Source organism: Octodon degus, unplaced genomic scaffold (genome assembly GCF_000260255.1).
Source record: "Octodon degus isolate 3935 unplaced genomic scaffold, OctDeg1.0 scaffold00042, whole genome shotgun sequence".
Taxonomy (NCBI): domain Eukaryota; kingdom Metazoa; phylum Chordata; class Mammalia; order Rodentia; family Octodontidae; genus Octodon; species Octodon degus.
Window position 1 is genome coordinate 1,406,835 of NW_004524618.1, and position 14,591 is coordinate 1,421,425.

The 14,591-nt window shown below is 57.6% G+C and overlaps 1 protein-coding gene across 2 annotated transcripts; it reads right to left on the bottom strand.

Moving 5' to 3' along the window:
• Positions 1 to 10,149: 10,149 nt before the first annotated feature.
• Positions 10,150 to 14,463, bottom strand: Fgf8 (fibroblast growth factor 8). Of its 2 annotated transcripts, none has more exons than XM_023715614.1 (4): positions 14,374 to 14,463; positions 14,022 to 14,169; positions 11,107 to 11,213; positions 10,150 to 10,440 (listed from the first exon to the last, which is right to left on the bottom strand). In XM_023715614.1, exons 2-4 carry the CDS (start codon positions 14,044 to 14,046, stop codon positions 10,150 to 10,152), a joined length of 423 nt encoding a protein of 140 aa, XP_023571382.1. In that variant the 5' UTR covers positions 14,047 to 14,169; positions 14,374 to 14,463. The 2 variants fall into 2 exon arrangements, with proteins under 2 accessions (XP_023571382.1, XP_023571381.1); XM_023715613.1 differs by having other exon boundaries at positions 14,022 to 14,202.
• Between the last annotated feature and the right edge of the window lie 128 nt (positions 14,464 to 14,591).

Sequence of the window (14,591 nt, forward strand, 5' to 3'; positions counted from 1 at the left end):
CGTGATAAAGTGAGGGCCTGCTGGGTCTGTCTCGCCCCTGTGTCTCAAAGGGGCAGAAAGCCTTTATTTTTAGGTTCACTGGGGCTCTGAGGCTTAGCCCAGGCGTTTGACCAGCCAGGAGATGAGGTAGACCTAGAGAGCGGTACCATCGGCTCAGCTCGCAGGTGGCTTCACTCCGCTTGGCCTTCTTTTCCCTTTCAGTAAAAGCAGTGTGGATGGTGCAGGGTACAGGGTGGTATGGGGACCAGAAAGGACACAGTGGCCTGCCTGGCCCCTAGGAGGCTCAGCTCTGCCCTTCCTGCTGCCCGGTCGCGGCTGCCCTCTGGGGACAGGGCGGAGGCAGGGACCGCAGCCGCTGCACAGGGCCATACCGGTGCTCAGTGACGGCCTTCCCTGCTGTCCCTCCGCTGGGCCTGACTCCATCCCACAGACGGGGTAGCAGCTCCACAGTGCCAGTCCCAGCGCACAGCGGCCATGACTGCTTGGGTTTGTCTGCGGTGCTGCCTCCTGAGGCGGCCCAGGCTCCTCTCCCTCCCAGCACTTCCCAGCGGACTGGGAGCCTCACCTGGGCAGGCAGCCTGGGTTTCGTTCCTGGAAGCTTTGTCCCAGCTGGAAGCTCCTGGCTGCAGTAATCCCAGGTGTGAGTGGTCCGGCCAAGGGATCCCTTCTCCCGTGCCCTCGGGAGGAGCCATCCCCCTAACCGAAGCGCTTGGGTCCCATCTCCCCTGCTGCCTGCCTTAGCGTGGACACTAAGCACCAGGGAAGAAACCAAGGGCCCCACCCGAGCCCTGAGGCTGTCTTAAGTAGGCCTCCGCACAGCTTTCCTGAAGGAAGACAGTTCTGCTGGGAAAAGTTTCCAAACAAGCAATCTAGTTAAAGCCTTCACTCTTGGGATGAGGAGGCCAAAGCTTAGAAGAGAAATGTCCGTGAGGGTGTCGGGGCTACACACAGCCTTGCCCTCGGCCACCCCGCGGCAATGCAGACCACGCAGCTCCTGGCGCAGAGGGTACCACTGAGCGTGTGGCTCTGCAGCCACATGGGGTGGAAGGGAAGGAAGGCATGGCCCATGTAAGAGCTGGCATGCCACCCCAGAGCAAGCAGGACAGGCTCACTTGCAGGCTACGTGTGCCCTGGCAGTCCCCGTGTCCTCCTGGCCGGGCCTTTGGTGGCCTTGCCTGCTTCAGTGAAAGGAAGCCGAGGGAGAAGCCAGGCCTGCGAGACCCGGGCCACGACCTGTGCCTCCCCGGCTCCCAGGGCCTCAGGATTCCCTGCCTTCCTGAGCGCAGCCCTGGGTTCATCAGGGATCCTGTGCGAGCCTCAGGTGGTTCAATCAGCTCCCCTGAGGCCCCTCCCACAGTCGTGCCTCTGACGGGGGCCATTTTCAGGGTGCTGGTTGGACACTTTACAAACCTGTGTGAACAATCCTGACTGCTCTGTGAGGCAAGCAGGGCCGGGGTTTGTAGGGCAGGAACCCAGGCACAGAGCCAGAATGCGACCTGCGTGGGTTGTGCAACCAGGAAGGGACAGGGCCACCGCCAAACCCAGGCTCCGGCCCTCACCTGAGCCCCTGCTGCCTGCTGCCCCGTCTGCTGCTGGACTCCCTCCTTGCACCCCTCTGGGTCTGGGGTCACATCAGTGCCAGGCCACATCTGCACGGGCAGGGAGAGTATGCCGCAGAAGGTCCTGCTCCTTGGGACCCAACAAGCCTGCAGAGGGCTGCCCCCAGCTCCAGGGCCTCCCAGCCCCACCAAGGGGCACACCAGGCATGATCCTCCCATCATACAAAGCTCTGGGATCAAAGTCAATTTCAGGCATTACTGGCTTAGGCTCTGTCCAGCCTCACTTTTTTTTTTTTTTTTTTTCTTTTTATGTATTTAGTACAGGGTCTACCGGGTCTCACTACACGGATCAGACTCCTAGTGATCCTCTTGTTTTCAGCCTCCCAAGTGTTGGGATTACGGGCACGCCACCATGCCTAGTCTCACAGCCTCATTTTTAATTTTTTTTTTTTAATCAGGGCTAGGGGCGAGTGAGATAGCTCATTGGACTAAAGCGCCTGCTTGGGCAAATTTTGGCAAGTGCAGGGACCACGGTTGGGTTCCCCAGCACCACATGCTGTACCAGGCCCACCCCAGGGCAGGCTGAGCCGGCGACAAAGTCCAGGTGCAGTACTGTAATTCCAGCACTGGGGAGACTGAAACAGGAGGATCACTAGGAGTCCAAGCTGAGAAATGAGACCCTGTAACAACCAAATACATTAAAAAAAAAAAAAAAAAAAAGGGCTGGGGATCCAGCCCAGGGACTGGAGCATGCTAGACAAGGGCTCTACCACTTAGGTACATCCCCAGTTTTTTGTTTAGTTTTGTTTTGTTTTAATTTTTAGAGAGTCTCACTAAGTTTCCCAGGCTGGCTTCAAAATTATGACCCTCCTGCCTCAGCTTCCTGGGTAGCTGCGTGATAAACCTGTGTCACCTGCCAACGGAACCTCTGGCTTCCTTAGCGCTTTGACCTCTCAGCTCATCTACCTTCCAAAATGTTCTCAGAGCCCCAGCTCCCAGTCTCACCTCACTTCAGAGCATCTGTGGAAGCCGCACTCCTCCCCCAGCTGCCAGCACTCCTTCCCAGAAGCCCCTTGTGCTGCGGTACCAGAATCCTTTCCCTGGTGCCCCAGGAGGATCAGGCCCTGCTTAGGGAAAGCCCGAGGCAGGGCAGCCACCCAGCCCTGAGAAGCTAGGCCCCAGCTTGCTGCTGGCCTGGCCCGCTCTATCTGGACAGAGATCGGGTAGATCCTCAGTGGCATTTTACTCACCATGGATGTTTCATGAGTCTGCTCTTCATTACTGAGGCCAGGGCAGCAGGGTGGAAGCGGAGTGATCAGGGCCGGGTGGGAAGCGAGTGGGCAGGGCGTTTGTGAGGCTGGGGCCAGGGTCCTGTGTGCATGAGAACTTGGCTAAATGTGTGTCATCGGCCTGAAGCGACTGCTTCAGTGGAGCTCCTGAGAGAGCACTGGCCTAGCATGTTTGAGGCCTTAGGAGCCTCGCGGGTTCCTCTACCCCAGAAATAGTTGAACCAATTGAGTCACAGACTAGAAGAGAGAAGAGTTCAGACACAGGAGGTTTGGGGACATGGATGGTCCAGAGTGAGAGGCAGAGGGGAAGCAGGGACTTGGTGACCCTCAAATGTCCCTGACTGTCTCCACAGAGCTGCCCGCATCATGGTTCAAGATGCTGGTGCCCCTAAGCCTGGGCCTGGCGCCCCCACCCACCTTGGGGTGCAGGAGGGGAGCCTGCAAGCCCACCTAGAAGACCTCGGTCTCAGCTGCTCCTTCCTCCTTCAAGCAGCGCCCAGGTCTGGCCCCCATGTAGGCGTCTCCTTCTGGCCAATGCCTGGCCTCTGGGCCTTCGTGGTAGAGGCCTGCCACCATTTCCACTACTCGGCCTGGGTAATGCCCTGCTCTCTGCCCCGTGCTCCTGCTCCCACTCAGCACCCCCAAGGAAGGATGGAAAGCAAATCTCTGGACCCACCTGAGGGCCTTCGGCATCCTTCTCACTTGCTGGAAGAGGGGTCGAGGAGGAGCCAGGCTGCCCAACGAGGTTGGCTGAGGAGGGCCCAATGCGGGGGCCTGCCCAAACCAACAGTCATTTCTCGGGGTCAGCAAGAGATCCAGATGGAGAAGGGGCAACCACAGGCCCCTTGCAGACACTACCCTGCACAGGGACGCAGGATGCAGGGTGGCCCTGGAGCTCCCACAGTGCCCATTTCTCTAGTTCCCACCCACTCCTCCTCTCTGCTGTGCTAGCCCCAGCTGTTAATTCCCCTCCACTCTCTCCTTTGGAGTCTCCCTGGTTGCTATGGAAACCCAGTGGCCACAAAGGAAGCGGAATCTGGAAGTTCTGGGACATGCAGCCCAACGGGCCCTGCTTCTATGTCAGTCCGTGCAGGTTTGGGGGATGTCGCTGCAGCTTAAGAAAGTGGACTTTGTGCCTTCTTTAGTGAGAGACGATGCTGAGAAGGTCACACCAGAGCCATCCCTTGTTCGTGTGGGTGAATGTTCCCTGGAGACCCACGAGGTACCAGGCACGCAAAGTGCCTGCTTACTGGGGAGGTGAGGATCTGCAGACCAGAGGCTGGGAAACATAAACACCGAGAAAATATCTGACAGTGGTGAGTGACAGAGCAAGCAGAGTGACAGCACAGGTCCCTAATTTGTAGAGGCTTCTAGGGTCTGGGCCTAAGTGTGGCGGGAGAGGGCTCGAGTCAACCAGGCCCGAAGGAAACAGCGGTGGCCCGGCCGCAGGAGGAGTCTGAGCTCAGCTGGGGGTTGGGAAGTGTGGGTAGGGGTGAGGGGCTGAATGTGGCCAGACAGCGATCAATTTGGTTTTTCTGGTGTTTTAATCTTTTATTTGGAACAGGGTCTTGTTACACTATCGGCTTGGCAGCAGGCATGCGGTACCGGGGATCAAACCAGGGTCCTTGCCCTTGCCAGGCAGGCGCTTAGACTGCTGAGCTATCTCCCCAGCCCACATTGATGGATTTTGAAACTTGTGACTCCTGAGTGCAGAGAGGACCATAGGGGGGAAGAAATGGGGCGCTCTGGCTGCAGGGCTGAAAGCCCAGCTGGGGAGGCAAGGCTTGGGGCAGGGGCGGCTTGAAGGGGCCAGGAGGGCCGCCGAGGGCGCCGGGTCTGAAGGAACCCGGAGGCTCTGAGGTCAGACCAGCTCCATCGCGGGGCTGTGGGGAGGGAGATCGGGCGGCAGTGAAACCTCTGCCCACCCCTCCGCTGCAGGCCCAGAGCGAGGCCTTCCTCCTCCGCCACGCTGGCACAGCGCCCGGCACCTGCCGCAGCTCTGCTGCCACTTTATTTTTAATTAATTAATTTATTATACTGGAGATTGAGCCCAGTGCCTTAGCACGGAGCTATCCCCCCAACTCTTTAATATCTCTTTGCTTGTCTTAAGATGGGTTCTTGCTAAGTCACTAAGTTGCTATGGATGGTCTCCAATCTGTGATCCTCCTGCCTCAGCCTCCCAGAGTACTGGGTCACAGGCTTGCACCACCGCCGCAGCTGCAGCATCTGCCTTGGCAGTGTGCTGTCTGCACTCTGACCCCATGTGGGGTAGTCCAAGGCGTAGGCCTGGACCTCTCCTCTGTCTCCAGCACTCCTCAGGAAAGCTGAGCCGCCGGGTCCATTCCTTCTCCCCACACCCACAGCTGCCCTCTCCCACCCCCTCTTGGATGTTTAGCTGCCCCAGCTTCCTGCGCCCAAACCAAACTCCCACTGCTGCCCTCCTGGCCTCTCCTTCTTAGTGGCCGGCACCTCTGTCCCTCCACTTGCTCAGGGCAGAATTCCTAGACTCCTTTCCTTTCCACACAAACCACATCCAAACCCACCAGCAAATCCTGTCATCTCTACTTGCCAAAACCGTCCAGGGTTCTGATCTCGTCTCACTGTTCCCAGTCTGCTCCTTTGCTTTGCTTTGTTTTTTGAGACAAGGTCTCACTATACAGCCCAGGCCAGCCTTGAACTCACTATGTAGCCCAGGTTGGCCTCGAACTTGTGGTGATCTGCCTCAGCCTCCTGAGCGCTGGTATAACAGAGGTGCACCACCACGCCAGGTTCCCGATCCACTCTTAGCTCCTAGCTACATTATCGCAGCAAGCTCCTAACCTTGACCTCTTGCCCATTAGGTCTGTTCTCATATTCTTATTTTATTATTTATTTATTTATTTATTTTTGGTACCAGGGATTGAACTTAGGACCTTGCACTTGCCAGGCAGGTGCTTATTCATATTAATTTATCCTTCAAAAAAAGGCACCCTGAACTAAAGCAGCATAGAGCAGCAGCACACGGGCACTTGGCACAGCTTGTAGTAGCCAAGTCTTGCAAACAGCGCAAGCGAGCACCAACTGTGAATGGATACAGATGTGCGGGTTTTAATCCAGTGGAGTACTACTGTGCCATAAAGAAGGATAAGCCGGAGACATTCCTAGGCGAATGGATGCACTTGAGACCACACTCGTAAGTGAAGTAAATGTAGCCCGTGTGTGTAAGTACTGCAGTCTTTCTCTGGCGTGAGAGACCAAAAGTGTAAACAAGCACCAAAACGTACGTCAGACACTGTGAAGTAGGAAGGAAATGTTCAAACGGGGAAAAAGCAAAGGGGAGAGGGAGGGAAGGAGGGGAAAAAGAAAAGCTAGTAAGAGTCGGAAAATGGAAACAAAGCTCTATAAACGGGGGGGAGGGGTTGAAGCAGGGAAGGGTAAGGGGGAAACACGAATTTATACCACGTGCAGGTACAAATTCCCTACAATGAGCATGGTCTCGAATGTACCAAGAAAACAAGAGTTTTAATAAAAGTCACTTGGCCCGACCCACGGCGGCCACCGTCTCCAGGGAGCAGAGCTGAAGTCTTTCAGGGCTCATACGACTGCGTCTGCCCCCTTCCCTCTCTGGTCCACCTCAGCAGCACTGTCGCTCACGCCTGTGCCGCCACAGTCCCCTCTGGCACGGTCACCCCCACGCAAAGCCCCCGTCACATGCACTCCTGGTCGGATCCTCGCCTGGCGCTGGCTCTGTGCCCTGAGGGAAGCTGAGTTCTCTGCGGATGGGGCTTTGTCTCACGTTGCCTTGTTTGGACCCAGAGCATGGCTTGGCACACAGCAGGCATTCAGTAAAGATTTACTGAATGAGTAAGTGGAATCAGTGTGAAACCGGCAGTCTTTGGAGGCAGCCTGGGTCTCAAAGTGTAGCCTGACTCCTGGTATCAACTTGGGCTCTTGTCTAACGTCTTGTGATTTCTGCTCTGTGGGGAGGGCAGGGTCCTCACTCTTTTAGAAGACTCTAGAATGATGCCTGGGCCAGGTGTGGTGGTACACACTTTAATCCTTGCTACTAGGGAGGCTGAGGCAGGAGGATCGGCATCAGTTTAAGGGCAGCCTGGACTAGTGAATTCAAAGCCAGTTTGGACTATTTAGTAAGACCCTGTCTCAAAAACCAAACAGACAGCACAGGGGCCAGGTGTTCAATCCCCTGGCCTGCTGTGCCAGCCCTGCCCCCAGGGCACACTCAGACAGCAATTCAGACTGGGCGTGGTGGCATGGGCCTGTAATCCCAGCTCTTGGGAGGCTGTAAGCAGGCAGATCACTGAGTTGGATCTAGTAGTGAGACCCTGAACACCCTGTAGCCCCTTCCCTAAAATACAAAAAACAAAAAACAAACCAGACAAACAAAAAAGACAAGGTTAGAATGATGCCCAGATGGAGATGTAGCTGAGGGGTGAGAACGCCACCTGGCCACGGCCTTGCCCCTTTCCTTCCTTGTGCCCCAGGGCAGCAGGGAAAGCAGGAGCTGGGGGGCAGGAGGAGAGATGCCCACCCTTCCAGCTGAGCTTGGGGCTGGTCACCGCCAGCTTTGAAGTGACAGGAGTGCTTCTGGTCTGGACTTGGGAGGATTCTGGGAGCCCCATCTGCTGGAGGAGGACCAGGAAGGCTAGCCACAGGCCTGGTTCCACATGGTGTGTCACCTCTGTTTCTGTGAGCATCACGAAGAGTGTGGTTGTCGCAAGAGCAGAGGCCAGGAGGAGGCGGAGGCAAAAGAGCGAAGAAGGTGGCCGGGGGCTCTCTGAGGACAGACAGCCTGCACATGGCCCTAGGGCCTGGTGTCAGCTTCCACACAGACCTCAGCAGGCCCCAGGCCCTTCGAGGCCACCCAGATTGGGATAGGGTGGCTGTCCTTTTGGCTGGGGCAGTGTGGTCCTCCTCCCCTTTCTAGGCCGTGCTAGCTACAGCTTCTTGCTTGTTTTTCCTGGAATAAATGGGCTGAGCATATTGGGCCGGCAATAAGCCCTTGAAATCAGTTGTTATCACAGTTAACAACCAGTTTGGCTTCAGTTCAGGCTGTTAACTATCAAACCACTAAGTGCCGGTAATGATTGATTCCTGGCCAGTTGCAGCCTGAGTGGGCTGTAAAACCCCATTAGCGAGGGCTCTGGGGCGGCAACCTGAGGATGAACGCGCTGGTGGGTGCTGCCGCTTGCTCGACCCAGTCCCCTGGCCCAGGCTCTGCTCCCATGGGGCCCTGGGCTGGCAGTCAGCTCAGAGTGGCACCTTTCCGAGCCTCAGGCCCATTCACGGACCCAACCCACACTCTCATGTCCCTTGGTCCCCACCCAGCCAGGAACCACTGGCCTCTCTGGACACAGTGCTGGTGCTCAGCACAGCTCACCTGTCTCCCTAGATACCAAGATGGGGCAGAACTCCAACCGACCACCCAACCACCCGAGGGCTCCAGCACCATAGAGAGCTGGAGGTTTAGCTTCGGTCCAGCCAATGCCCAGCCCGAGCAGAGCCCAGCTCCCCTCTGCAGCCAGGATCACAGGGAGAAGGAAGCCTGACATTCCACCCCACCCTAGACTCCCTCCTCCGCTGTGGCTTCCCCCAGGAATTGCCCTCAAACAAATGAAATGTGGGTAATTACTGGGCCAGGGGCTGGACAGGCGACCGTGCAGATGAAAGCGTTTCCTGGACGGTCTCTTCATTTGCATGGCATCAGAAGCTGCTCAGCAGGTGTGACTTTTCCCACACTGAGACCCTAGCTCCTTGCACAATAAAGCCAGGCTGCTCACCCAGAATTAATTAAAGGGGGAGGGGAGCAGAGGAAAGGGCACCAAGAGCTGGGGGAGCCGGAAGAGAGCCACGCAGAGCTCCCCCACACCCTTGCCTCTGCTGCACTAGGACACTCTACTCCCTTCTCTCTGGAGCCCCCACCCTTCCTGTAGGCACAAGCAGGGGTGGCAAAGCCCATGGCTTCCCAGCCTCTCCACCTAAGCTCCCTACCCCGACCCCCAGCCCTGGACTTCTGCTGTGCCCACTGAATGGCTGGGCCTGGAACCTGGTGGGTGGCACCCATGCCCAGGGATGATCCCAAGACCCGAGGGCAGCTCCTTCTGCCTGGGCCATGGGCACGGTCTGCGAGCGGCCAGAGGGGAGGTGCAGGGTGAGGACTGTGGTGTGACACCAGGCTCACTGCTGTTGAGACAACCCCCCACGCCCGGGCCTGACCTGCCTCACACTTCCTTTCGGTGGAGTTGTCCTTCTTGGTGGCTCACCCCATGGACATGGCCGCTGCTCCTGCCCCAGGCGAGCCTCCCCACCTGCACCGGCTCCTCTTGCCCTACTGAGAGTGGCGCTTCTGCTGCATCTCCGCACCTAGCTCTCCCCACGCCAGCACTCCTTCCCTGTCGCCAGAGTCCACGTGGCCTGCATGGAACCCTCCAACACCGTGCCACCCTAGTCCCGGCAGCCGCTTGTTTGTTCTGTTTTGTTTTTGGTATTAGGGATCAAACTCAGGACCTCGCACTTACTAGGCAGGCACTTACGCTGCTGAGCTGCTTCCCCGGTCCTGGCTGTCATTTTTTGGAGCCTGGCTCTCGGCAAGAACCCTCCTGGCACCTTGTACGTAGGCACAGAAAGGGGCACTTCCTTAACTCCTGGAATCCACCCCAGCCCCTGTTCCTGGCCGAGGCGGTGGTGGCCAGGTGTCTGCGGTGACTTCTGTCGCAGGCTGTCTGAGAGGGTCTTGGACCAGCTCAGAGCCTCTCCTGGCCTCCTCTCCTGCTTCTGACCTCTCAGGAAAGCCCTCTGGTGACAGTGATAGAGGGTCCCTGGTCAGGCCGGAGGACATCACCGTCAGCTGGTGCCTGACCTGGTGTGTCCCCTGATGCCATCCACCTTGGGCAGCACGGGTGTTTGTGTGCATCTGGTAGGACGCACTCTCCAACACACATTTCTAATTTAAATAAGCTAAATATTCAGTGGTTTGATAGCAAAGAGTAACAACCAGTCCCTTGGGCCCCAGTGCCGAGGGAACTGCCCGAGGCTCCGCGTGTGCTCCCTGGCCAGCACCTGCCACTGCGCTGGACAACGGTCCCTCCACCCAGGGAGCCCGGGCCCTGCTGGGCCTTTCTCAGAGCTAAGAATGCAGACGCCACTGCCAGTGGAATACAAAAATAGATCCTCTCTTTTGTTTAAAAAACTGCAATAAACCCAACAGCAAATGATATCCACAACTAGGATGCAGGCCCCGCTCCTCCGCCTTCACCTCCCCAAGTGTCCCTCTCTGGTCCCTCTCCTGCCTGGACACAGGACCTCTACCGGGGCTCGGGGGCCCAAGTCCTCTGACTGCCACGCAGGCTGCGTGTGAAAGGTGGGTAGTTGAGGAACTCAAAGCGTAGGCTCTGTTCTGTGGTGTGGTGGCCCCGGGGCAGCCGCTTCATGAAGTGCACCTCCCGCTGGTGCTGCCGCGTCTTGGAGCCCTTGCGGGGCCGGCCCTTGCGCGTGAAGGCCATGTACCAGCCCTCATACTTGGCATTCTGCAGGGCCGTGTAGTTGTTCTCCAGCACGATCTCCGTGAACACGCAGTCTTTGCCCTTGCCGTTGCTCTGCAGGTAGGGGCAGACAGTTACGGAGCCCCCACGGGAGGCAGCGTGCCAGCGCCCAACAGCAGGTGTCACCCCAGCAGATGGCAAAGGCGCGGGACCCAGTCACACCCCCTGCCCAGGCACCAGGTCTCTAATCCCTCACAACCTGCAGCCCACCCGGCAACTTCCTGTCCTTCTGGGCAGCAGTGACACATGGCCAGGCCCAGGCAGAGGCCCAGAGCACGGGTCCTGTCTGGCTTGCTGCCCACTAGCCTGGCCAGACTTACTGCCCGGCCTGGGGGAGGGCACCCTGTGGGGGAGGGGTGCCCAGGAGGAGACTGAGTCCCAAGCTCCTTGGGCCCAGGAGGCCCGGAGCTCAAGGCCGGAGAGGAGCCGTGACTAATAGGCCCATTCCAGAGCGCGGCTGAGGGGCCGGGCCTGCGGCTTACTGAACATTCCAAATACTGGTACCATGTAATTGGACATAATAGCAAAGCAATTTGGCGATTTGTTAAAAAGATATATGGAATTTAGCACCCCCTCCAGTCCCGTCCTAGCCTTCCTTTTGTGTCCTCCTTCCACAGGTTCTCACTCTCCAGCACTTTCCTCCCCCCACCCACCAGGTGAGCCCGAGTGGGCTGCACCTCTCACACACCTCACCCAGCTGGTGCTTGGGAGCTGCCTCACCTTAGCGATGAGCTTCCCCTTCTTGTTCATGCAAATGTAGAGCCCAGTCTCAGCCCCACGGACTCGAACCCTGCTCCCAAAGGTGTCTGTCTCCACGATAAGCTTTGCTGTCAGGGAAGGGGCAAGTGGTTACTCAGAGACACCTGACCCCCGCAGCACCACAGCTGGACCCCAAGAGATCCGTGGCTTGCATCCCAGCAGCAACTGCCCCAGGCCAGGCCTTCCAAACAGCTCCAGCTCCCCATCTCCAGCTACTGAAGAGCAGCTCTGACAGGGGTCAAGTAGCTCTTCTGGGCTGCAGACCCCACCCTGGGTTTACAGAGGGGCTTGGACAGGATCACAGTTTACAAGGTGGGCTCCACAGAAGGGTCCTGGGGCCATGAGAGCAAAAATGCTGAATCTGCATTCCTTCTTCGCTCTTCAAATCAGACAGCGATAACTTTGATGTCAAGGCTCTCAAGAAAATTTAATCTGGTCAGAGTACCATGGCTAATCAAAAGACCCTGAGGAGCCATCCCACTCAGATAGTACATGTGTGTACTTCACAAGTGATACGAACCTCAGCATGCAGGCGTGACCTCTAGGCTTGACCCCAAAGGTAGAGCATGCTCCCCTGACCCAACTCACAGCCCTGGTCACTCCTGTTCTGCTGAGGGATGTCAGAGATAGGACAGCTCTCCCTAGACACAGCTCAAAACTGCTTTGGGACCTCAGGCGCCAGCTGGGAGGATTCTGCCTCTTTCCCTTGACTTCCCAGGTACCAGGCCTTAGCCCCAGCATCTGGAATCAATGACCCAACCATCTTCTCTTTCAACCCCAGCTCAGCTGGACTTCTCAAATGGCCCTGGTCACAGCTACCAATGCCACCAAAAAGAACCAGAACCAAGCCCCCCTCATCCCTCTTCTGTAGTGAACAGCAGAGAAACTCAGGGTCCTGAGGCGGGGCAGAAATCAGGGTCTTCTGCCCACCTCCTCCCCTCAGACTGGTTCTAGAAGCTGTCCCAGACACATTCTGTGCAATTAATCTTGGGGACATCCTGGTTGAGAGCCAGGGCTGTTCCTGCTGTCAAGTCCTCTGCCCTCCACATGGTCAAGCTGGTTAAGCTCAGTCTTTTCCCTCTTTGAGAAAGCAGTTCTGGGATGCACTGTGTTGACACCTGGAGCCTTCTTTGCCCTGCCTGGCCCAGGCCCCTCCTGGCCCGCTTCCCTTTGGCCCTCCATTTATTCCTCCCGCCGGGTCTGCCTTCCCGAGGGGCTGCTTTGCAGGGCTGAGAAAATACTGGCTAGAAAGAAGAAAAACCCACCCAGAAGGTTCCAGCCAAATGCGGCACAGGGATAAGGTGGGAGCTTCCAGAGCCACCAGGGAAGCACTGCGGGCCTCTTCCCCTGCCCCCAGGCTCCTCTGGCCCTGCCCCATACCCTATGCCTCAGTTCTTGGGGCCTCCAGTTCGCACCCCAGCCTTGCAGGGAGAGCTGAGGAAACCTGGGATGCCTCCTCTGGACCTCGGGAGACAGCTCTCAGCAGAACTCCTGTGACGTCTGAAGGCCTACCTTCCTGTTGGCCGCTTGGCTTGCCCACAAAATCTGAGGTTCTGGCCCATTTGCTCCAATCAGGCAAACCCTGGAGGAGCTAGGCCTTCCTTCCCTTCCTTGGAAGCTGAGAAAGGAGCAAGCAGCTACTTTGGAGGGACAAAGAGACCACAGGCCCTGCTCTGCCAGCCCAGTGGGGAGGCCTACCACCAGGCCAGCGGTCCCCACCCCCACGAGCCCAGAGTGAGAGCCACTCTCCTTCCCGGATGGATGGGGACCCAGGGCTGAAGTTTACAGCGGCTCTCCCAACCAGGCTTTTGCAAAGCTTAACATTTTCAAGCCTATTCTTCCACCCCAGTGACAGATTTATCCCAGGAAAATTATGTCTCCTCCAGCTTTGAAGGGAAGTCAACTACGTCGATGCAGAAAAAATGCAGCGAGACATACTCGATCCCCCAAACTGGCTTGAGAAGAGGAGAAAGTATTCAGGAAATGTTAAAAAAGGTGAAAGCAAGAAGAGTTTTAATCGCTCTGCCAGACGCGGGGGTCTCTCCAGAGATTCATGGAGAACAATCCTCAGCCTCTTTTTTAACATTTACAGACTCGCAACTCCTTTCAAACTCCACATCTGAAAAAAGACTGGTTCTTTTTCTGTTTTATATCATTCCTCATTTTTCTTCTTAGCTCTTAAAATGCCTCACCTTTTTATTACATTTTAATAGAGTCTTCCCCTCTCCTTTCGTGCTTGTTTAACTTGGTCATTATTTAAAGGTTTTTAAACTCACAATAATCGCTCTCTAAAAACACCACCAGTCGCCTAGAGAGCTTGCTTTCCTTCTGGTACATCTAGGACTCTGGAAATTGGCCCCATTTCAAGGTAGAAATATTGAATGTTTTAGAAATCAATCAATCCTCAGCCTCTGCCCGAAGTAGCTCCCGGTCTCAGCATCCCGCGGGAGCCCTCACTGCCTGCTGCCTCCCTGGGTGCAGTCCAGCTCCGGGGCGGCGGGCGGGCACCCCAGGTTTAACTGTCCCTTCTGATCAACGCAGTTGGAAGGTCACAGCACCATCCTTTGCCAAGGCAGGGGATCTCTCCCTGCCCTTCCCACTCTCCTTGCCTGGGCCCTGGTGAGGTTTCTCCTTTCAAGAACTTCCCTTAAACCTGGGCCCCCTCGGCTGTCGCCCCTTCCTCCACCTGCAGCAGAGGCGCGGATACACAGGGACTGCAGGAGCCATTCCTGGCTGGGTGGGGAAGGGGCACCTGCGGGCCGTGTCCCCGGTCGGGTCGTCCCCAGCCCCTCTCTCCAGCCTGCCCTCTGCACACCTGCTTGCTCTGTGTCCTTCCTCCCTGCGGGAGTCCGCAGGACAGGCCTGCGCCGCCTTACCGAAGGGGTCCCCGTCCTCTGCCATGGCGTTGATGCGCTTGTTGGCCAGGACCTGCACGTGCTTCCCGCTGGTGCGGCTGTAGAGCTGGTAGGTCCGGACTAGGCGGCGGCTGAGCTGATCCGTCACCAGGCTCTGCTCCCTCACATGCTGTGTAAAATTAGGTGAGGACTGAACAGTTACCTTTAGGAAATTGAAAAATACACAACACGCCATTATAACGCTACTCCGCCCAGGCCAGCGGCCCCGCGCCCTGCTCCCACCGCGGTGCCCGCCGCAGACCCGCACCCGGCCCAGAGCGGCGCGCCGACCCCGCCGCGGGGACGCGCCGGCACGCAGAGGATCTGGACCCACCTGTTGGGGAGCACCCCGGGGCTCCCGGCCGGCTCGGAGCCGGGAAGCGGGCTCCCTGCCCAGCGCGGGCCCCCCGCCCGGGCCTTCCTGGAGGAGCAGGGCGCTTTTAAGTGGGGTGGCGGCGCGACCCGCCCCGGAACGTGCGCAAAGATGAGCGCGGGGCGCGCAGAGCTCCCGAGGCCGCGCGCCAGGTGCGCCCCCCGCCGCCCCCGCCGTTA